At 41.0% G+C, this 25,159-nt stretch overlaps 1 protein-coding gene across 7 annotated transcripts in view; it reads left to right on the forward strand.

The window, feature by feature from the left end:
• Nucleotides 1-25,159, forward strand: part of PDE1C (phosphodiesterase 1C) — a 558,870-nt gene that overhangs the window by 118,367 nt on the left and 415,344 nt on the right. For all 7 annotated transcript variants that reach the window (XM_054558853.1, XM_024249266.2, XM_054558851.2 and 4 more), the window contains one exon: nt 11,064-11,235. In XM_054558853.1, coding sequence (XP_054414828.1) covers nt 11,064-11,235 — 172 coding nt within the window. The remainder of the gene's footprint in view (nt 1-11,063; nt 11,236-25,159) is intronic.

Here is a 25,159-nt window from a genome sequence, read left to right on the forward strand (position 1 = left end):
TTATTTTCCTACGCTTTGTGTCTTGCAGATAAAAAAGATGGGACACAGTCCATTCTTCATAATTTCTAAATCCTCTCTCCAATGTAACTTTCAGAAAGCAGCAAGTGTGTGTGACTTTTATGACTCCAGAGAGCCAGTTATATTACAATTCCACATAGCATTTAACTTAAACACAAATGCCAGAGGTATATGTTTTTGGAAAATTCTGCACTTATATCTGCCAAGTGTCTTATGCCATTTGTGTTGCTATAATAAAATACCTGAGACTGGGTAATTTATAAAAAACAGAAATTTATTTCTCACAGTTCTGGAGAATGCATATCCAAGATCAAGGGGCTGGCAGATTCAGTGTCTGTTGAGGGCCTGATTTCTGCTTCCAAGATGGTGCCTTGTTGCTGTGTCCTCTGAGGGGAGGAGCGCTGTGTCCTCACATGATGGAAGGGACAAAAGGGAACCAGACTCCTTCCATGAATCCCTCATGACCCAATCACCTCCCAAAGGCCACACCTCTTAATCCTGTTATACTGGGGATTTAGTAAAACAGGTTAATCTAACAAGATAACTCAGAAATAAACCCTAATGTCTTTGGGAATTTAGAATGTATCATCACAGATCAAATTTGATTCTTATATTTTGATGGGGGTGTCCTTTTCCCCACCCCTGATGTGTATGATAAGGAGTTAAATTCTCAAATCTTTTTGCAATTGCAGGAGACAGAATTCCTGAAAAGTTCCTAAAACCAATAACTACTATATTGAAAATAACAAAACAGTATCTAGGTGACTGATTTAAGATATTCAAAACATTATTGGTACTTTATTTTTTGTACCATCATTATTGTTTTGTTTTAGTGAGCATAAACTTCTTCATCTGGGCTTTACTCCATTCATTCCTGATTCCTATGTATCCCAGCCCCAAATTTCCTACCCACTGAGAATTTTAGGGGTTTTATTTCTCAAAAGGAGAGGAAGACTACAAACCTATGTCACAGATATTTTGAGAACCATTGAAGGTTTTCAGTAATGTTTTTCCTTCCCTTTACAGAGAATTAAGTCTTTCTTTCCCTGTGCTTCTCAGGACTCTAAATTTTCAGCTTTCTGGCAGCATAATCTTTGAGTATTCTTATACAGAACTGAGTTGATAAGTCACTTGTCAGATTTAAATGGGATTACCACATCACCTTGGGCTCCTCTTACTAGCAGTTTATCAAGCTGCCACTCTTAGGCACACCACAAAATGAATCTGTAGTTATTTCTGATTTAGATTCTTCTTATCTAATTTTCTTGCTTTCTTGTCTTTTCTCAGCCCATTAAATTCACCTGGCATTATTTATCCTCCCCTGCACCCCGAACTTCCTTTGTTAAAGGAAGCTGCAAACTGCCGCATGCAAGACAGTAAGTCAGGCCTGTAGTCCTAGCACTTTGGGAGGCTGAGGCAGGCGGATCATGAGGTCAGGAGTTTGAGACCAGCCTGGCCAACATGGGGAAATGCCGTCTCTACTAAAAATACAAAAATTAGCTGGGCATGGTGGCGGACGTCTGTAGTCTCAGCTGCTCAGGAGGCTGAGGACCTGGGAGGCGGAGGTTGCAGTGAGCTGAGATCATGCCACTGCACTCCAGCCTGGGTGACAGAGTGAGAATCCAAAAAAAAAAAAAAAGAAAAAAAAAAAGGCAAATCCTGTTTCGTATGTAAAAAATTGTCTGTTTCCTATTCAGAAATGCAGGATGTTCTGCGTGATCTACACTAAGCGTCTGTTTATTTGCTCTGTAATAAAGTCATAAACACAGTGTGATGTATCACACAGAGCCTTGGATTAGGAGAATGAGAATTTTGGGTCAAAGTAATCTGTTTTCTAACTCTGTAATCTAGGTTATTTGATTTCTTGGAGACTTAGTGTCCCAGGGTTCAATAGTTTCCATAATACTTACTTTGAAGGGCTGATGATTCAGTAGGCTAACACAGGTGAAGCCCAGCACACAGCAAGTACTGAACAAATGTTTGCTACATCTGAATCTGAGCCCCTGCTCTCTTGATGAGCTCAGTGGTACAGATGCTGCCAGTCTGGAGGATTTATAACCAGTCTAGAGGGTTTATGGGTCCATGAAAAGTTGTCTTTGTGAAGAGAAGGGAGAGGATTTATGGCAGGGACAGAGGGGAGGTAAGAGGAAAGGAGAATGTAATAGGCATTGAATGAGAGTCAGGAACAAGTCAAAGAAGAGAGGAAAGAGAAGGTTGGGGAGGGGAGTAAGGAGAAGCTGATGAGATGGAGTGGGTTGAAGGGAGATGCTCACCTCTTGCACCTGAGCTGCATTATTTTTGGTGCCCTGAAGGCTTAGTTTACCTACGATTTCCCTCATGGGGTTTTTGATATTCTTGAGAAAGACCTGTGTGACTCTATCTGTTTGTGTATTTTTGGCTCTATTTAGTCAGAAACATTTCATGCTTTCAACATCAGCTTAAAATAAATCAGAGCAGGGGAATTTTTATTTTTCATTTTGTCAGAGCAGACCTTTCCAGTGCCCCTGAAGAGTCTTCTGCCCACGTTTGTGAAGAGTCAGAGGAAGGGTTCTTTTCCACTCTCTCAGAGTTCACAGAGGAGAGTACTTACTCCAAAAGACTCACTAGATTGAGTTGAGGTGAGCCATGGCAGAGGCCCATGGTGATCCTTCTAAGGCAGGAACGAGTAGCAGATTAGATTCTGGCTGTATTTTCTAGCACAGAAAAGCTGTGTGGATACCCTGTATCCTGGGCACCTCTTTGGCCTGGCTTCACCTCCTCTTGGTCCTATTTTTAAGCTCCAGCTTAATTTCTCTTAATTTCCACCCAGATTATGTGGGAATTGCCCCATACTTATGTGTGGGTAGACCCCAAAGGGCTAGAAAATTAATTCCCTGTGGAGTTACTTTGACCATGGGGGATGAGAGCCTGCAGATAAATGCTCCCTCTTCGATTCCTCAGGGGGATAATTCTGAGCATGCTCCCCACCTTCTCTGTGATCCCCATAGAACCCAGCCCCAGGTACCCTGTCTTGATAGGGTTTATTATTAAGTACAGTAAGGCCAACAGATCAGGAGGTGACTGACATTGAAAAGATAGTGTTACACTCACAGATTCCAAGAGAAGGGGCACATCATACCATGGGGGCCATACAGGGAAGCACTGGGGCTGGTCACCGGGCAGAGGGGGATCAGGCTGCTGTGGGCAAGAGCCTCAATGTGGTTCAGGGAGCAGTGAGTGAGGCAGGGTAAGCTGATTTAGGATTGGCTGGTTGGATAATGTCAGTGGTCTTGGGGTAATTAAGGCAGATGGATAGTGGCCAGGAACACAAAAGCTCTATAAGGGCGGTGGTTGGGGGTGCAGACTCTGGGTCGGTTGGTTTGTATTTGAAAGGCACACCCCTGGGAAGAGGACTACTGCATGAGGAGGTGCAGGGGCAAGGTGACTCACACATATTATTATTGGGTTGTCTGGAACCAGGCATGTCTGGCATATGCACATAGGGCAGATGTTACAGCGTCAAGTTTACAGATGCTAGAAACATGGTGAATACACCCATGGGATGACGACTTGACATTGCACCTGTGTCTTGGTTTTCCCTTGTTACTCCCTAATTTACGCTCCCTGTTCTCCTCTCCTGCCTCCTGGAATCACTTCCAAAAGAAAAAACTTGCCACAAGCCCTTGTCTCAGAATCTACTTTCCAAAAAGAAACTTGGTCAAGACCTTATGTTGGATGCAGTTCAGCATGGGCTGAGCAAGGCCTTTTTTCTCTGCACATGGCAGTGTTCTTTGTTCGTCTTTCTTAGAGTGTTTCCTGTGACACGTTTTTTACTTAAAATTGTTAATATTATTATTACTCACCTTTTGCCTTCAAGTTTTTTTACTTTTTGAAAAATAGTCTATCATTTATGAGTTCATTCAGCAAACATCTCTTCAGAGCCTGCTGAATATGTAATCATGAGTTCACACTGATAGTTCTAGTTCAAATCTAACACAACAGGCTTCTTTACCTTCTTCTATTGTCTGTTTGTATTTTCTGTCTCCTGGAATAAGAGCTGTGGTTCCTAACACCCTCATTATGGCTGCTTATTTGCTCTGTCCTACAGTATATATGATATAGTTTAGAACTGCTCCTTTATGATTACCAACAACAGCAAACCTACTCAGGGAGGTTCAAGATTTCTCTGCTGTGTGTGTGTGAGTACGTGTGTATGCATATTTAGAATTGGTCTCTCTAATGATATACAGTAGGGGTACTGTATTCATAAAATATTTAAATTAATTATTATTTTCCATTATAATTATGTTACTAATATCACATACAGTTAGGTTCGTTTCTGTTTCTATTCAATTTTAGGATTTTTAAATTTTTTTGTTAACTAGATATTTGAATATTAAAACATTTACATTATTCAAAAGTAAAAACTATATACAAATGTGAAGTCTTTCATCTCCAATCTGTCTTACTTATTCCTGACTCATCCTTTGTGGGTAATTTTCATTGTTTCTGGTCCTGTTTTCTTTGTCTTTTGCAAAAATAAACAAATATATTTTCCCTTGTTTCTTATTCAAGAGGGAGCATAATATAAATAGACTCATGCTTTTTTTTTCACTTATAATGGATCTTGGAAATCACTCCTTATCAGCTTATAGAGATCTTTTGCTTTGGGATATTAGTCAGCGTCATAGCAATCCATTACATAAATGTACTATAGTTAATTCAGATGTAGTTAGGCTAACTACAAGAGACTTCTCAAAGGGGAGCAGCATGAGGACTTTGGTACTGTTAAAGGATAATTTTTTGAAAATTCACACAAGTACAAAGTGAACATGTGTCAAAGATCTTATTCAACACATTGATGAATAAACCAGTAAGATGTTACAACTAGTTTGGAAGAAAATCCAAAGAGCAGAAAAATATGTAAATCCATCAGGTATGCTGAAATTTACTTAATGAATGTGAAACTGGCAAGACTCATCAATATCTACAGGGCCATAATTAATTGCATTCCATGGGACACAATTTACATTTCTCTGGACAAGATTCATTTGTGTTGCTATTAGTTTTCTCCAATTTACAGTATTGTAAAGTAGTTCCAAGATAGTGAAAAGTGAAGACAATTCAAATGGGTGAGATAGATAGGACACTCATGAAAGTTTTTGGTCAATTTCAAACACTTTGATGGATTGGAAAATTGTTTATGGAGGGGATTAAGGAGAGGGCTAGGGAAAACGAATTCAGTTTTCCAAAGACTGGCTCTAGTCTAAATCAATTAGCAGCTGCCTTGTGTTTTTCTGCCTCTTCAAAGCTACTTGAGTGCAGGGATGGTAGAGTTTTATTTTAAGAAACTGTCACAGCTACCCCAACCTTTAGCAACACCACCCTGATCAGTCAGCAGCCATCAATGCTGAGGCAAGATTCTCCACCAGCAAAAAGATTATATCTCCTTGAAGGCTCAGATGATTGTTGGCATTTTTTATTTCAGCAATAAAGCATTTTAGAGTTAAGATATGTATATTGTGTTTTTAGACAAAATGCTATTGCACACTTAATAGACTACAGTGTAAACATAATTTTTATATGCATTGGGGAAACCAAAAAAATGTGTGTGACTCATTATATTGTGATATTTGCTTTACTGCAGTGGTCTGGAACTGTGAACCTATGATATCTCCTATGTACCCCTATATATTGTTTTCTAGCCTTTTTAGAAGACGAAGGCAAGTGAGAGGGGAGTTGAGAGTGAGTGTTGAGTGAATCCTAGTCATCTCTTCAACCACAGTCTTCTTTTAAACTCATCAATGTGTGTCTTTGTGGGGGCTGGTACTTTGGAGGTATCACATTTTCATTTGGGAGCCCTTAATGTAGAGGTGGCTTGGGTGTTATGATCCTTCTGATTCATTGACTGAGAAAACGGTGAAAAAACTCTTATGAATTCATTAATAGTTTTAGATGAATTTGTAGTTTTATTAATCACATCTATATATATTTAAATATTAGTTACATATTTATGGGTAAGACGTAATTTCACCCACAGTTAAATGCATGGCACCCTATGGATTCAGGAGCTCTTCCTATGGGCCTGCCATTCCTCATAAGTCACTGCTCCACAGCACACTAGTCTCCTTTCTGAAATACAGGTACAGCTGTGTCACCACAACCTTGCTCAAAAATCTTTCTTTTCTTTTTATTTCTTTTGATTGCTTGGAGGATAAATTCTTAAATGAGTAGCATTTTATTCAAGGCACTTTGCAAATGGCCCAACCAGCCTCTGACCCGATCTCTGGACACTGCCCCTGTGGCTTCGTCCCAGCCTCAGGAGCTGCTTTGTTACGCCTCTGAGCCTTTGTGTATGCTGTCTGCACTGATTGTTTTCCCCTCTTTTCCACCGGCTGAAGAGTGTCTCATGCTTTAGACCATATCCGATGTCATGTTCTCTGTGTGGTTTTCCCCAGGGCCCTGAGGCAGAGTGGGTGAGCTCTCCTTTGGGTCCCATAGCCCTCTGTTTGCCCCTCAGTTATGGTGCATTGCCAGTTTATTGTGATTGCTTGTGGGTTCCCTTGGGAACCAGTCTCATTCATCTTTCCATTTCTAGGGCCAAGAATGAAACCTGGCACATTGAGGGAATTCAATATGTGTTTACTGAATGAAAAAAATGAAGGAATAAAGTGGGATGTGCAGGAACTTTTTTGTAAGGCCTTCATTTATATCAGGTTTAAGAAAACAGGCTGCTGTTCTTGTTCTTCTTCCCAGAACCAGACCTTCATTAACATAGAACTGATCTTCATTAATGCAGAACCAGACTTCATTAATAGGACCAGATCTTATTAAGATATATGTGTAGGGCCTTTAAAAAACAAAAAGAGCTGTCTTGTGTTTCAGGGGTTTGATGAATCTGTTTCCTTCCACTGATGTACTTTAATTTTCTCTTGATAGACACAAGCAGTTTGGATGGACACCCCAACGGAGGTCAGTTATGGCATGGGCATTGAAAGAGCTGTTTGCTGACCCATGGGTGTCCTTGCTTGTAGGCTCAGGAATCCATGTGAGGCACTCCCTCTTGTGTGTGAGGTTCTTTCAATCTTCCTGGCAGAGCTGTCCTTCTGGCACAACAAGCCAGGGTGATTTCTTCTGTGGTGGGCTGCAGGTGGCTGGCCAAGGTCTCAGGGAGGAATTCTCATGTGCACACAAATCCATTCTCTATCTGCCTATCCCATGTACATGGTGTGTGTTAGCTAGCACTGCTTCTCACTCCTTCATGCCCATCCCTTATGCCCCATAAGGAGCCTTTGTGTGAATTAGAAAAATGCAGTATTTTGCATAGGCACAGCTCTGTGGTGCATGGCTTAGTGATCTGACAGTGTTTTTTTTTAATTTTTAATTTTGATTTATTGTTACTTTATTCTATTTTTATTTTACTTTAAGTTCTGCTATACATTTACAGAATGTGCAGGTTTGTTACATAGGTATACGTGTGCCATGGTGGTTTGCTGCACCTATTGACCCATCCTTTAAGTTCCCTCCCCTAAACCCCACCCCTCAACAGGCTCTGGTGTGTGTTGTTCTCCTCCCTATGTCCATGTGTTCTCACTGTTCAACTCCCACTCATGAATGAGAAGATGCAGTGTTTGGTTTTCTGTTCCTGTGTTAGTTTGCTGAGAATGATAGCTTCCAGCTCCACCCATGTCCCTGCAAAGGATATGATCTCATTCTCATTTTTGCGGCTGCATAGTATTCCATGGTGTATATATGCTACATTTTTCTTTATCCAGTCTATCATTGATGGGCATTTGGGTTGGCTCCATGTCTTTGCTGTTGTAAATAGTGCTGCAATAAACATATGTGTGCATGTGTCTATATAGTAAAGTGATTTATATTCCTTTGGGTATATACCCAGTAATGGGATTGCTGGGTCAAATGGTATATTTCTGTTTGTAGATCCTTAAGGAATTGCCGCACTGTCTTTCACAATGGTTGAACTAATTTACACTCCAACCAACAGTGTAAAAGTGTTCCTATTTCTCCACAGCCTTGCCAGAATCTATTTCTTCTTGACTTTTTTTTTTTTTTAAAAGATGGAGTTTTGCTCTTGTTGCCCAGGCTGGAGTGCAATGGCACCATCTCGGCTCACTGCAACCTCTGCATCCTGGGTTCAAGCGATTCTCCTGGCTCAGACTCCCAAGTAGCTGGGATTACAGCCATGCACCACCATGCCTGGCTAATTTTGTATTTTTAGTAGCGATGGGGTTTCTCCATGTTGGTCAGGCTGGTCCTGAACTCCTGACCTCAGGTGATCCACCTGCCTTGGCCTCCCAAGGTGGTGGGATTACAGGCATGAGCCACTGTGCCTGACTGCTTCTTGACTTTTTAATAATTGCCATTCTGACAGGCATGAGATGGTATCTCATTGTGGTTTTGATTTGCATTTCTCTAATGATCAGTGGTGTAGAGCTTTTATTCAATATGTTTGGTGGCCATGTAAATGTCTTCTTTGGAGAAGTGTCTGTTCATATCCTTTGCCCATTTTTTGATGGGGTTGTTTGTTTTTTTCTTGTAAATTTGTTTAAGTTCCTTGTAAATTCTGGATATTAGACCTTTGTCAGATGAGTAGATTGCAAAAATGTTCTCCCATTCTATAGGTTGCCTGTTCACTCAACCTGACAGTGTCTTTGTGCAAAGACAAAATTTTTCTTTTATCTGGGTAGACATAACCAGCACAAGCCAATGGCAATTGGTTAATGGTAATGGTAATGTCTTCAGGCTCTACTTAAAAAATTTTTTGCTCATAGACTTTTAAAATAATAGTTATTTAATTAATTATACATGATTTATTTATGATGTTTATTTACTTTTATTTTTATGAATTTTTATTTTAGAACAGTTTTAGATTTACAGAAAAATTGCAAAGATAATATAGAGATCTCATACAGCCTACACCCAGTTTCCTGTATTATTAACCTCTTACATTAGCATGGTACATTTGTAACAGTTAATGAACAAATATCTGTACATTCTGAGCAGCTAACCTCCACACAGTATTCAGATTTCTTTAGTTTTTAATTGAATGTCCTTTTTCTGTTCCACGATCCCATCTAGGATGCCACATTACATTTAGTCATCATGTCTTTAGGCTCCTCTTGGCTGTGATAGTTTTTCAGACTTTCCTTATACGCTAGACCCTCTATTTCCAAGGGGATTGGTTACCTCAGGTAACAAAATGCACAGAGGTTCAAGTGCCTGATATAAAATGATGTAGTATTGTCATATAATTTATGCACATCCTCCCATATACTTTAAATCACTTCTGGGTAACTTGTAATACCTAATACAATGTAAATGTGAAGTAAATAGTTATTGTATTGTTTAGGGAATAATATAATAATATTAAGTAAAATAATAATTTCAATAACAATTTTAATAATTTAATTTTGTTAAAATAATAAAAATTTATTAAAATATTAATTTTAATAATTTAATTTTAATTATAATAAGTAATAATATTAAGTAAATAGTTATTGTATTATTTAGGGAATAATGACAAAAAAAGTCTGTGCATGTTCACTACAGATTTTTTTTTTTCTGAATATTTTCCTTCTTTAGTTGTTTGAATCCATGGAACCCATGGATATGGAGGCTCAGCAGTATTTGGTACCTTTGACTGTTTTGAAGAGCACTGGTCAGGTGTTCTGTCACAGGTTCTTCAAGTGGTTTATCTAATGTTTTCTCCATGGCTAGACTGGGTGTTTTAGACTGATTATTTAAAAAGTTTTATTACTGTTTAGGTATGGTAAGGTCAACAGATAAGGAGACAAATGCCATTGTAAAAAGAATTTGTTACCCACAGTTCCCAGGAGAGGGCTTCCATGTCATGTTACGGAGCCATCTGGGGAAGCACTGGTGTCAGTCAGAAGTGGGGTGGGACATTGTGGGCAGGAATCTTTGTTGTGGTTTCTGCAAGAAGGAACAGGCAAGGCAGGGTAAGCAGGGTTGGGACTGGCTAGTTTGAATGACTTCAGGGGGCTGGAGCCTAGGGGCTGCCTAATACCTAGTTGCCTGGTACCAGGCCCTGGGGTGATTAGGTCCAGTGGACAGTGGCCAGGGGTGAGAAAGTCCTATAAGGGAGGTAGTTGGGGTGTGGACTCTGGATTGGCTGATTTGTGTTTTAAAAGCATACCCCTGGAAGGAGGACTTCCCCTGAGGAGTTGGGGGTTGGGGGAGAGTGGGGCGACAAGGGAGGCAGGAGGCCAAGGTCAGGTGACTCAGGCATACTATTGGGTTGTCCAGAACTAGCTGTGTTGGGCACATGCATGTAGGGCAGATGTTACAGCATGAAGTTTATGGAAGCTAGAAACATGCCTAATACACACGTTTGAAATACACATGAAAAAGTGACATTTTCATGACATCATATCAAGGGCACACACTATCAGCACAACTTCTCACTGTTGAGTTTGATCTTGATCACCTGGTAGATCAGGCTCTCCTTTTGTAGACACCACTTCTACTTGATGCCCACCTTTAACATTTATCTCACATGTTTGAAGTTTTACATGCATAAACTACATGTAATTTTCCTGGGTCTTGATATTGTAGAAGAATCAACCTGTTGATGGTGAGTTCGAGTTCTTAAAGGTGGTACCCTCTTTGGGGTGGGTGTCTCCATAGTATGGAGTCTTGGGCTTCAGCAAGCTGAGTTTATAGGGGAGACTTGTGTTTGAACACCTCACAGTTCCCTAAAATGGTAGTGCTTTATATATTTCCAACTGCTGACTAAACATCTAAATAGATATCTGTGGCTCTGTCAGGAGTTTGGGCTGATCACTACTGCAATGAGACAAGATGTATCCAATAACTTAGCTTTGTGTCAAAATACTCAGAGTGGTAGCCTATTTTCTGCATATAAATGTAAAAATTCCTGGTTACAACTCTCTAATGTTGGCGGAGACGGTGAGAAATATATAAATTTCCCTGCTCTGCTTTGGAAGATCCTGAGTTGGGGAAGGCAGGACATGGAGTCAACTGGTGGATGATTCACCTGCATCTCTCTTTTCCCCATGCCTCAGGGTCTAAGTCACAGAACTGTCTGTGGAACTCCCTCATCGACGGGCTCACAGGGAATGTCAAGGAGAAGCCACGGCCAACAATTGTCCATGATCCTCGACCCCCAGAGGAAATCCTAGCTGATGAATTGCCACAGCTGGATAGCCCAGAAGTCTTGGTGAAGACATCCTTCAGGTTTGGTGGATTGCAACTCAATGTGTGCCTTCTTATTTGCTTGTGGAGTTGTTTCAATCCAGTAAGATGTATAGTCAGTGTGGCCAGCAAATTACTTTATTTCTTTGCACTGAGTAAATTAGAATTGATGAAGGAGGGTTGGAATCAATGCTAGCTGGACTTCTGGCTGGATTTCCTGAATGTAGTGAAGATCTTATCAGTAGTTAAGTTGCTGTCGGTATTTAATTGGTATTGGCATTTAAATGCTGAGGCAAAGGATTTACTGATGTTGGCAATTTGAATTGGATTAATGAGTCTTTTGCTTCAAAGGAGGATGACGCATCCAGATAAGGGCATAGAGAAAAAGCACGTGTAGGGAATTAATTCAGCCCTGTGTATTTAGAGTCTCTTGCTGGGGGAAGGTTTCCAGTTGTAAAAGATGTAAGAGCTGCTGCTGATGGAAATGAAGCGAGAATTTTCTCATGTTTCCCAGGTGGCTGTTTACTCTGTTCTAGTTCATCGTTTAGCCTTGCATCTTCCTGCAAGGTCTCCTATTTTCTTTTGGTATTGTACTCCATTTTCATTATAACTCCATCCCTTACCTTCTCACCCGTATTAAATAAAAGTCAATCTGGGTATGAATGTGGTGTAAAAAAGGTGATTTTTTTTCCCCAAATGGGTCTTTCAGACTCACATTTGAAACAGTGTATTTACAGTACTACTGGTATCAGAAATTAAGACTCAATCATTTTCCCAGATTGCCTTCTGCCCCTCCTTTCTTCCTGTTATGTCAATTTTACTTCTTTCACTTTTCTTTCCACTATAGACTTTCATACTCTCCACATGGTTAGCAGAACATATAAACCTCGTTTTTCTCTCCCCGTAAACAATTCAGACAGCTCTTGGAGTTCCATGAAATATATTTGAAAAATGTACTCTCTTTTGTATCCAGGTGATATGCGGAATTGCTCAGTGAGAGCCATTTCATTGTGTGAAGGTTCTTAGTGTTGATTGAATTATAGATGATTTCTGAAAGGAGTGATAAATAGGGGTTTGGATTTCTTTATACAGTGTGATGAGTGCATTGGTGAAACAAGAATTGCAGGCAAATGCTGTTTTTATGCCTACTAAGGGCTTGGTTATTGCATCATAAGGTTTTGAATAAAATAAAACCCACTCACCTAGAGAGAATACGTCTTATGAACCTGCAATTCTCAGCAAGTGACTGTGGTGAAAGAGAGGACCATGAATTGCTTTCTCTGTCTATGTGTTCTCACCTTGGAGCATTTCTTATGGAGTCAATCCCTTCTCCTAAGGTTTCTTATAACTACTCCTTCCACCCCAAACCAGGGTCATCATCTTCTTCAGTGAACAGGCAAAGAGTTACTCTCATGAAAAGAACATCTTATTTGCTCACCAAACTCCATTACCATCATCCGTTTTGTTTGCATTCTCCTGGTGCTCTTTAATAGAGAGCTCATGAGCTTTAATATTGATGCCCATGAGTGTCATTTGGTCTGTTAGTTGTAACATGTAGCAGTGTCTTGGTTTCTGAAAGAGATTAAGTTATAAATTGAATATCGGGACTTATTTCTGTTTCCTTGTAACACTTGGTGCTGTAGGAAGAAGACAGCAGGTGCATGCAGGTATATGCCAACCCTTTAGCAATTGAGACAAGAAATCCATTAGCATTTATTTATTTATTTATTTATTTATTGGTACCCTTAATACAACTGTGTACTATTCTGTAACTATCCTTTCTTCTAAAGAAGATGGTTGATTTTGATGACAGTGCTAAATGGTAAATATTCTCTTCTGCAATTGTCCTTAACTGTGGTGGCATGATCAGCTATGAGATTTGTTGTGCATAAATTACTATAAGTAAAGTACTCAGGTATGGGAAGAGTTTATTTATCAATGAATAAATCAGAGCAGAACAAGGTTACCCTACAGCTCCTCTGTAGGGTCATTACCATTGAGTGGTACCACAATAAGCGTTAGTGATAGCTTTGATTACTTCGTTCTCTTTTTCCTTGGTCATACTTGGAGGGCATTTGGAGTTTAGGGCCATGAAATATGGTCATCAGCTCTTACCAAACAAGATGCAAATGACAATGTCAATAAACCCAATGTGCCAAATTATCAGGAGGTCCAGTCTTTTCTTGGGGTTCTTGTCCCTCACTATTCCCAAGGACCCCCAGCCTTATTGACAGTGGTTCAAGAATCATCGCTTATCCTGCTATGCCTTTTTTCCCTTACTAGGGAAATGAGGTCTCATGTTGAGCATGGACTTTCTGACCTCAGTGAAATTAGGCATTGTTGTCACCAACCTAGATTACCTCTTCCTTGTGATGTCTCCTCTCTGTGGCTTCTGTTGTCTTTTCCTGATACTTGGCCTCAGCACAACCACAATTTTTCTCAGACATATTCTAATAATGTTGATTCTCAAAAGGAAGGGGTTAGATACTTAATTCCACCTTTCCCGGAAATCTTTTCTAGCTCTCTGCAAGGTGGATGCAAATATATACAAGCTACTACCAGGACAAAATGTGTGCACTTGTTTAATATTTGCATTTAGTATTTTCATTTAAGTAGTTCTTTTCAGAGCAAAGGGACAGTCTACTCTAAAGCTAAATTCTACTTTCTGTTTCCAAACATATGAAGTGTTTGTAAATTTATCAATGATGGGTGTTTTTCAAAAAAATTTCAAATATTTTTATGTTTCAGTCTCCACCAGGCTCCCTGTTACATCAGCAATAGCTGTTCTTATTTGCCAGGCTTAGCCCAAACAACTCAAGGATTCTGTCCATTTTAGAGATAAAGAAACTGGCTTGGAGAGAGAAAGCCTATAAAAAATTGCTGGTAGATTGCTGGTCTCCAATGCAGCAGCAAGGAGTAGCTTGGGCAGACTTTAAGTCTTACTTTATCACCCCACCCCAAATAAGTATATCATCTATAAACTCACATAAAAAGCATGCTTGTGATTCAAATGCAGCTTCAAGACATGTCCCTGGGCCTTGTCTTCCAATCAGGCTGCCATCCCTAAGTATGGTCTGCAAACACTCTGGATTGTCACTGGATTAATGTCAGTTACTAATAATGCCAGAGGGTATAGCTGAAAGTGAGAATTTGACACACTGACTTAGAAATAAAGATTTTGGAAAATGAAGGCACCACCTTTCTTCCCCAGGGGTTGTGTGTCGATAGTTGAGGTTCGTGCAAACGCCATCTGAACTCTGGATATGGTCCCTGACAGTCTTCCCTCTTATCCCCTTCCTGGCTGGGCAGTGCTGATGAGGCAAATACTCTGTGTATTGGAGCAGACAATTTAGCAGAGTCTTGGGAGGATGCTTCCAGGGCTTGAGGTCTCCTCGTGGCTGCCCAGGTTCAGATCCCAGCCAATATTGCTGGAAGGCAACACAGTTTAGTGCTCAGTTGTACCAACGGCTTTAGTTTTTACTCTCCAAGAAAGGAACATTTTAAGCTATCCAGGTGCGAAAATTTGACTTCTGATAGTGGCTGTACTGGGTTTCAGTTCCAACTCTATTGCCCCCGGCGAATTGCTTCATCTCTTCAAACCTCTGTTTTTTTCTCCCCCCACACCCAACTCCCCAGCTTTATAAAGGCATAATTGACAAATAAAATTTGTATATCATTTACAATGTAAAATAATATGGTGTTTTGTTGTATGTGTACGTTGCAAAATGATTAAATCAAGCTAAATAACATATCCACCGCTTTGCATAATGTCTTTTTTTTTTTTTGGTGGCAAAACCTCTGTTTTCTTAACTGTCATACTAAGGTTGGACTTGAAGAGTGGTCTGATGATTCAAACTTGAGTGTGCATCACAATCACCTGGGGGGATTGTTAAAACAGATTGTTGGGCTCATCCCAGATCTAGGTGGGGCCCAAGGATGTTGTTCTCTAACAAGCTTCAGGTTATACTGATGCTGCTAGTCCAGGATCATACCTGGAGAACCACTGCACTAGATGAGATTTAGGATCCCTTTGAACTCGAGAGTATTTTGCTATGTTAATTTGAGCAGGTCACTTACCTATTGATATGGTTTCGGTCTGTGTCCCCACTCAAATCTTATCTTGAATTGTAATCCCATGTGTCAAGGAAAGAATCTGATGGGAGGTGATTGGCTTATGGGGGCATTTCCCCCATGCTGTTCTTGTGATAGTGAGTGAGTTCTCACAAGATCTGATGGTTTTATAAGCTTCTGGCATTTCCCCTGCTTACTCTTCTCTTTCCTGCTGTTATGTGAAGAAGGTCCTTATTTCCTCTTCACCTTCTGCCGTGATTGTAAGTTTCCTGAGGCCTCCCTAGCCATGTGGAACTGTGAGTCAATTAAACCTCTTTCCTTTATAAATTACCTAGTTTCAGGTATTTCTTTATAGCAGTGTGAGAACAAACTTACTCACCTGTTCCGGCCTGTTTTAAAATCTTTGAAATGGGGATAAAGAGACCCCCTTCCTGGGGTTTGGAGAGGATTTAAAGGAGATAACGCATGTGAATGAGCCAAGCACAGTGTCCAGTACCCAGAATGAGCTCAGTAAGTATTAATTTTGTATTCGTGCTCAGCACTCACTGGAATCCTTACATGCCCTTGAGCCTACACATACAAAGTTAAATAGGATCAAACATGGGTTTTGTGGCTCCACGTGCAGACACTGTGGGCCCTGAAAGCTCACTAAACTTGTGGCATGAAAGGTCTGTTTTCAAAACCTGAGATTTTTGAAAAGAAGAAAGTGGAAACAATAAATAAAGAAAAAGACTTCAGTGCCTGGAAAATAGACACTCCTGGGAACTCACCTTGGGTGCCTCTTTCCTTATTTCTCACATTTTATCCCTTTAAACCTGTTGCTCTGCTCAGGCTTTTCTTAAAAGAGAATAGAGAATAAATTGAACCTGGGGCCAAGGAAGACAGACAAGTCCATCCAGTCTGATTAGTGACAGGAATCTCAATACCTGCCACTAGAGGACCCAAGAGAACAGGAAAGAGCTGGCTGCTGAGAGAGGTTTCTCTCCCCAGCCTCTGGTATACACATTCCCAGAGGTGGGAGGGACCTGGCTCAGATGGTACCACAAGTAAGAGAAACCAATATTTATTGAGCATCTGCTATGTCCCGAGGACTGTGCATTCATTTGCTCATTTAATCCCCTCAAAACGCCTGCAAGTTGAGTATTGTTATCCCAGTTGTACAGGTCAGGAAACTGAGGCTCAGAGAGATCAAGCAGCTTGCCCAAAGTCACCCAGCAGGTGGCAGAGCTGGAGATTTCAACCAAGTCCACCTAGCTCTACAGCCATGCTCCTTCAGCGTATTCTACTAGCACCACATAACCTTGGACTTCATGTCTCTGGATTTGTTGTTGGTGAAAAAAGATATGGTGTGATTGGTTATACTAATTCGAGTGTGCACTTTGGATATATAGTTTGAGTTATATTTTGATACACATTTTATATATCCTATAAGACTGGCCCTATTCTATTGCACTAAATCTTTTTCTAGTCTAGACTTATGTTTTCAATCCACCTACCCTTTTGGATAGAAGCCATTGAAGGCACTGCTTCTCAAACCTTATGTCTAAATGAATTCCTTGGGGAATCCTGTTAAATGCAGATCCTGATTCGGTAGGTCTGGGGTGCAGCCTGTGAATCTGCATTTCTAACAAGCTGCAACTGATGCAATAGTCTGAGGACCACCACCTTCAGAGTGGTGAGACATGGGCTTTGGAATCCCACAAGTATGAATTTGCAAACAATCTTTTAAACTACATGATTTGAGTAATGCTTTTGTTCTCTTTCCTCATTTTTCACATGCAAACAGTAAAATAATGGGCTTTGGGGGCTGCTGTTAGGATTAAGTGGGCCAAAGAAGGTGACAGCCTCTAATTCTTTCTCACTCAGTTTTTAAAACCCTGTTTGGGAGAAGATTGATCCTCTACACCCCCAACTCTTTCTTTTGTGACTGGGTTATGCAACGGGCCCCAGCCAGGGAATATGAGCCCTATGGATGCTTTGTGAGTGATGCTGGCTGTGGGCCCCACCTCCTTGGGCAGTGGTGGAAATTCTGAAGCCACTCAGTGCATTGCCCATCTCAGTTACTTTGCTTTGAATCATGCGACTCCCAACACAGGTTGAGTTGCCAGGTTTTGATAATTTTGCACTTGGAAGAATCGTGTGCTTACTCCCTACAGAGTCAGTGGGGGTTTGGTGAGCTTCTCTTCCCACTTAGGATGGACTTATTTGGGCTTTGGCAAAGGCTTTCTAGATTCTATAGATAGCTTACTAAGAATATGTTCCAGAGAGCAGAATTGCATTGAGCCAACACCCTCAGCTACGGATGAGATTAAGGCCTTGTCAGATCCCATTTAATGGATTGCGTTTTCCATGCAGAATTAAATCGTTGAACTCATCCTCATTTTGGCTTTTGGCAGTCATTTTTCCACTAGGAGCTGCTGCCAAAATGTCAGTTTCTGACTTGATTACTTTCAGGAAATGTGCAATCTGGCTGATGATATGGCATGGTGTGGGGTAGTGTCCCCTGGAGCTTCGGCCCCGCCCTGGGATGAGTCATGGGTTAAAATTCCCAATTAGCTCATAGGAAGTCTGGTCACACATATTTTTCTATCACTGAGTGTTGCTTACCCATTGGAAACTTCTGGGGACACCTACTCTCCTGACTTAGTGTTGCCTTCCTGGAGTTAATTTTTCACCTTTAGTCTTTGCAAATCCAAATCATTTGCCAAGGGGAAAAATGAAAGAATGAATTCTGAGAATTTTTAAAGCCTAGAGAAGTTTTTATTGCAACCTTGGCTTCACATAAAGACAATATTTAGGTCTGTCTTTGTAAGTTTTCAGAGACAGATCTTCCAGTGTTAAAAAATGACCAAGTATATATGAGGTAGACATCATTCCTCTTGCATTCTTGTTGGTCCTCTCACTGGTAGTTTGGGAAGGGAGGGCTTATCTCTGTGGTGGCCGTGAGAATATACCTTTCATATCTCTGATCACAGAAAGTGAACTTGACCCATGGCCTCCTAGCTTGTGTGTGGGGGAATTTATCCCTGTGATGGCCGAGGCTGTGCATCCCAGAGGAACCCATTGGCAATGACTGAGCATGGCAGGGACCCTAAGGTCAGCTGTTCCTGGGAGACCTGGAACTCCTCTGATGGTGACTTTGGTGTTCAGACTCACTAACGGCCTTGCTGAACTTTCTTTAGAGCTGCAGTACAGTCTCAGACACTGCCACCCAACTTTCTTTTACTGGGATTCAGACCTGCATCCAGGTCTGATGGCTTTCTCAGCCTCGCTCAGCTTTTTACTCATTTGTTTTTACAGATTTTACTCCACTGCATTTCTTGTATGTCTAATCCTGTCTTGACATCTGCTTCTAGGAAGACCACAGTCTTCCATCACACTGTGGTTCTCTGCTGGTGCATCACTTCTAGCTTGGCGCGGGGAGCATAGCTCTAATGCTACTGGCCTGGATATTCTGGGCCAGTCTCTCTAAATTTAATTTTATATTTGATGCTGTATCTTCCCTATGGGCTCTAGTGGGAGGGAACATGGGGCAAGTCACAATTTTCTTTAGTATCTTGTACTTTTATTGTCTTACAGGGGATTTTGTGGAAGCATTGAGATTAGAGAAACTACAACAGAAGGAGAAAATTGTAATTATACTCAAAATATGATTGTTTTCATTGTCCAAGAAAGGTTCACAAATGTTGACCTCCATACAGAAGGTCTGCTGAGGGACACACCTGGCTCCTAGCCAGTGGGCTTGTCTCCAGGGCTGACTCCCCCTAGAGAATGCATCCTTTTTCCAACCAGAGCACATTCTTCTCGGGCCGTTGAGAAATCCAGGCTTCCACCCCCAGGAATGTAGCTCATCTGAGGTGTCCTCAACCCCTCAGCATATGCCTCAATCACAATAAATTTTAGCAGCACATTTTACAAAGTGTGAGTTATTCATCCTAGAATAACCCTCAGGAAGCTTTCAGTGCTGTTGGGTTGGGAGGAGGAGCGGGACACTCCTTCTGGAGCTTCCACCTAACTCACCCTGCCAGTGTGAAGTGTGGATAAACTTCTCTATGTTTCCTAATTAGCAACAGGAACTGCTGTTCCAGCCCACATAAAGACCCAAAATATGCAGGGAATCCCTGAAATTCTCTCTAAATAAAGGAAGGAAGTGTGAAGATTTGAGATCAGCTTGGACCAAAGTACCCCTGGGGGTCAGTATGGGGTGCAAGGTGAATGCACTTCTCGTCTTCAATTGCATAAGCAATAACTTCATTGTACACAACCTGTAGACTTATAGGGAAGAGATTTTCAATAGAGTATTTGAAATGTGAAGGTAGCACCAATAAGCTATGAGGGTGGGAGCAGTAGAGTAGAGGAGACTGGCAGTGAGATCACGGGTGTAGCCCAAGGTCAAGGATGCTCTGTACTCTCTCGGATATCTCCACAACTGGGCTGCCCAACCTCCTATCCATGTGCTGTCTGGACACTACCACTGGCCCATGGTAGCACATCCCACATTATTCTTATTCGTATTTTGCATTAGATACAAATTTTTCTGGGTGGCAGGGACCCACTGCCTGGATTGCCTGGTATATCATAGATGCTTCAGGTGTATTTGTTGATTGAATGAATGGGTTGTGGTTTTGCAGCCCAATTCATTTTTTATGGTTTAGCTCACGAACCTCCTATGAAAAGGGTGGTGTAATTCTAGGAGCTGAAAGTATAAATTAAGTCCATCTCAGGCATTAGAGAAATTCCTGGTTGGGAGAGAGGGCAGCAAGAGTAATGCTGTTGAAAATGCATTGCAGACTTTGGAAGCCTAAAATATAGGCAGTGGTTTGCAGAAGTCAGCTAGCCAGGGGCTTTCTCCCGTCATATTCCTTCTTCCCTCCCTCCCTCCCTCCCTCCCTCCCTCCTTTTCTCTCTCTTTTCTCTTCTTTTCTTTTTTTCTTTCTTTCTTTTGACAGAGTATTGCTCTGTCACCCAGGCTGGAGTGCTGTGGTGTGATCTCAGCTCACCATAACCTCTGTCTCCTGGGTTCAAGTGATTCTCGTGCCTCAGCCTCACGCCCAGCTAATTTTTGTATTTTTAGTAGAGATGGGGTTTCACCATGTTGGCCAGGCTGGTCTTGAACTTCTGGCCTCAAGTGATCCACCCACCTCGACCTCCCAGAGTGCTGGGATCACAGGCATGAGCCATCACACCTGGCCCATATTCCTTTCTTCACTGAAATTTCTTGACTTGGCTTATTGGAGGATAGAGGGTTTATTCTTGTGAATTAGTAGGGAATGAAGAGTTACTATTCAGAAAATGTACTTTATAGATTGTCAGCCCTAATGTGAGAAATACCCGTGTAACAGGGCTGCAACTTTGTCAATACCCCAAGATGTGTGAGAAAATGAAAAAATTTCCTTTTTAGTTGAACTAGTCTTCCTCTGGAGCCCCCACTTTAAGGGGAACTAGGGAGAAACTCTACATTTAAAGTCAGATATGAACTTACCGTTTGGATGATACTTTTTTTTCCTGATGATTTAGTTTCTTGCGGTAAAATGCTCATTGGTTCAGAAGTCTCCTCTGGCACCCTGCAGCTCACCAAGATGGTGTCTGGTTTGTGTGGCTCTGCTGGCAGGTGTGATCTGATTCCCCTTGCTGCCTTTATTTCCCTCCCAGCCCCTTTTCACTCCTCCTATGGCAGTGCTTTAGGCCCTGAGGATGGTCTGGTTTTGATTTTTATGTGGTTCAGGATCAGATGGTCCAGCCTTTAGCCCGTAGCCACTTTGTCCCCATGGAAACCTCCAGGACTAACTCTCAGTCACAATCCCAGGTAACTTCTGAGATTTGGCTTCAGGAGCTTGTGGGAGCCTGTGGGGCCTGTCCAAACCACAAAGAGCCTACAGACAACCTGGCAAAGCTAAAACTTAGCCTCCCTTTACCTAACTCTACTGGCCACTGAGTTCACTTTGGTGTAGAGCTTCCGTTTTTTGGGCGGATATTCCTCCAGAGAGAGAAGAGGAGGACACTCAGGTCTCACCCTTGCCTTTTCTGCTCTGGTTTCTCTTTGCCCTGTCATCTCCCCTGCTAGAAAAGCTGCATCTCTGCCTTTCTACTTCTCCTCTCTTACAGCCTCCTCCTCCCCAGTACCAGGCTTGGGGCTAAGTCTTAATGGTGGATGAAGTAAAGAGACAGATTGGCCTACTGATATGGGACTGTACACTGGGAAACATCTCAAAAACACCATATGTCACCCCTTACAACTTTCCGTGATGAATGATTTTAACTGCATTTGTTTGTTGCAGTGAAATTAAGGTACCCTAAATAAAAATAAAGCAGACCCCTTTAAAACTGTGCCCTGTAATAATGCAAATCTGTAGATCCCTTGATTGGTGTGATTGATTCATTACCTTATGATAATTTAACCCTGTGTTTTACTCTGTAGAAATATTTGTTCCTATTTACACCATTAGGGCAGGGTTTTTGATCTTGCTAGAGGAAAAGGAGCAGTTTCCTTCTTATTAAAATTTTTCTGATAACAAATGCTCTCTTCCCATTCATGTGCTCAGTGCATACTCTACAATTACATCCTGTGCTGGGGACTGAAGCTGCATGAGGTGAATCAGACCACTGCAGGCCCCATTTATCCTCCTCCACCCTCTCCCTCTCTCCCAGACCTCACAGAGATCGATGAATATATTGAATGGCACTATATTCATAGTGCTGTTTTATATATATAAAACAGCTCACCCTGGATTATGGTGGACATAAAAGGGAAGCAAAAGGAACAGTTTGAACCAGGGCCAGGAGAGAGGAACACATGCCTTATGTTGAAGGAACTGTTTGATTTGTGACTGAGGTGTGTGAACAAGAGGCAGGTAAAGTTTGGAACCAGGTAAAGCAAAGGTAAGCCTCGGACTATGTAATGTAGGGCCCTGTTTGCCATGAGAAAGAGTTTCAGTTTTATTCCACAGGCAGAAATCTTTGGAGCTCTCAATCTTTGAGTAAGCGGAAAGGAGACTGTATATATTTTTAAATTAAGTTACAGAATTAGGAATTATATTTCCATGCCTTGGTCTCCTGCACACGTAACATCAAAATGAAGGTTTCCTGGCCTGTGACAGAGATGAAATAATGGAGCTGGAGAACAGCACAGGGATTAAACACCGGGTGTTCTGTGGTGCCTGGAGGAAGTACATGGACAATTTTGGGAAGAAACTTGTGAAAATATGCTTTCCCACATGGATTGGAACAGAGACCATTTTTTAAATTACATCCTTCTAAATGCTGTAGTAGCTAATGGTCATTGACTAAACAGCCCTACAACTGTATCCTAGCTGCAGATCCCCATTTATTGATTACTGTTAAGTGCAGCCAGAAGTGAATTTGCTAGGTCCAATTACCTCCTAACCCTGGAAGTCACCTCAGTTATGGGAGCATTGTTATTTGTATAGGAGCTACAGACATGCTTGTCCTCATTTAGAAGGGGAAATAACTCTGGCTCGGGCAACGAGGCTCAAGTACTTGAGGCGGGCATATCATAAACTGCCTGAGAGTGTGACTCATGAACTCTGCAAAGTCAGAAATAGGAATATGTCAGTCAAAGAGTAAACATGGTCTAGGGATCCAAAATTTTAAACTTTGATTGGTTTAACATTCTCATTCTTTGAAAATGGCCCCGTTTTTGAATAAGAAAACTGTGTGAAGGGGACCTGTGTTATAATTGTATAATTACATGTTTGTGCAATGTTCTGCTAATTATTTTATCTTTAAGTTCATCTGCTCAAATCAGGGTTGAGTTTCCTTAGTTGTTAAATTTCCCCGGGTAGCACTCAATCTGGCTGTAGTGTATAACTCTAAGCCAACTTACAGGTACTTGTATTTAAGAAATGCTTTTGCATTTGTTTTTTAAAATAATATTTTGACAATATTTAAACTTCTAGAACAATTGCAAGACTAATAAAATGAGCTATATTATCTTCCATCTAAATCACCTTTTTAGCCTTTTGCTACATTCGCCTTAGGTTTATCATCTATCTATCCATTTTTCCCCCTAAATCTTTTAATCCTAAATTGTAGACATCATGACCTTTCAGCTTTAGCTTGTATCTCTTAAGAATAAGGTCATTTCCTTACAGTACAGTTACCATATTCAGGAAACTTAATCTTGATATTACACTATTATCTAATATACAGTCTGTGTTCAAATTTCACCAAATGTCCCAATAATGTCTTTAACAGCCATATTTTTTCTGATCCTGACTCCACTCCAGAAGCACACATCACCTTTAGTTGTCATGTTTCTTTAGGTTCCCGTATTTTATTTTATTTTTTGTATTTTATTGACATAGTTGTACATATTTTTGGGGTACATGTGATATTTTGATACAGGTATACAATGTACAATGATCAAATCAGGGTAACAGAATGTCCATTACCTCAAGCAATTATCTTTTCTTTGTTTTGGGAACACTACAGTTCTCCTCTAGTTATTTTGAAATATACAATATGTTGTTGTTAATTATAATTTCCCTATTGTACTATCGAATACTAGAACTTATTCCTTCTAACTGTATTTGAAATAGGGAGGGGGTTGAAGAGAAGTTGGTTAATGAGTACAAGAAGATAGTCTCTTTTAACTGAAACAGTTTTTCAGCCTTTCTTGCTTTTCGTGACACTGACATTTTGAAGCAAACAGGCCATGTGTTTTGTTGTGCAGAATGTTCCTCAATTTGGTTTTTCTGATCATTGCCTCTAGAGTCCTCAGTTCATCCATTTGACAGGGATACTACATAAGTGACACTGAGTCCTTCTTGGCACAGCAATGAGGAAGGAGATTTATCCTATTATGGGTGATATTGACTTTGATCACTGGTTAAAGTTATTTCTCACAATTTGTCCACTGTCAGGGTACCTTTCTCACAATCAATGGGTACCTTAATTGTGATTAAATCATCTTTGGGGAGACACTTTGAGACTCTGTAAATAACCTTTTTCCCAACAAACATATGCAGTGGTTCTAGCATCACTTAATGGCACTTGGCTGAATCAATGGTATTTTCTAACTCTATCACTTCTTTTCTATGTATTGGATGATATTTGACTGTAAATAAGAGCTTTCCCTTTCTCTCCCTTTCTACATTTTAGTATCAGTATAGACTCTGGACTCTTCTTTCATCCAGTGTTTTATAAGCCATTATATCTTCACCCTATCTGGAGTCCAGGCAGTTGCTTGTGAGAGAAAGGTCACAAAGGCCCAGCAGAGGTGAGGTGGGGTGGTCCATCAACCCTAGAGGGAGAGACATCAACCCTAAAGGGTGAAATGAACTTTGACTTAGAATATGAAGGTGTGTGTCAGCAGATCCAGGTCTAATTCCCTGTCCTGCTGGTGATGTGAATGGCCAATGGGGGCTCTTGTGGGTTCCCCTAATCTGGTAGAAAACGCTCATAAGTGGGAGCTGAACAATGAGAACACATGAACACAGGGAGGGGAACAACACACATTGGGGCCTGTTGTGGGGGTAGAGAGAGAGAGAGCATTAGGATAAATAGTTAATGCATGTGGGGCTTAATACCTAGGTGATGGGTTGATAGGTGCAGCAAACCACTATGGCACACATTTACCTGTGTAACAAATCTGCATGTCCTGCACATGAATCCCAGAACTTAAAATAAGTAAAAATAAAATAAAATGAAAAGAAAACAATGTCTTTTATCTGTCTTTACTGATGCCATTGGAAGTATAGGAAATTGCAGAGTAGAGAGAAACTCATGGAATGGGTTGGGGGAGGCAGTTACTTAGCCACAGAAAGGAGTTTGGGTGAATCATCCCACTCTTCTCACATGGCCGTTTCTGCCCAGTTGTGCTGCTCCCTGCTCCTGCTAACCCATGATCCATGGCTGTGCTAGACACCATTGTTAC

Source organism: Pongo abelii, chromosome 6 (assembly GCF_028885655.2).
Source record: "Pongo abelii isolate AG06213 chromosome 6, NHGRI_mPonAbe1-v2.0_pri, whole genome shotgun sequence".
In the NCBI taxonomy this organism is placed as follows: Eukaryota; Metazoa; Chordata; class Mammalia; order Primates; family Hominidae; genus Pongo; species Pongo abelii.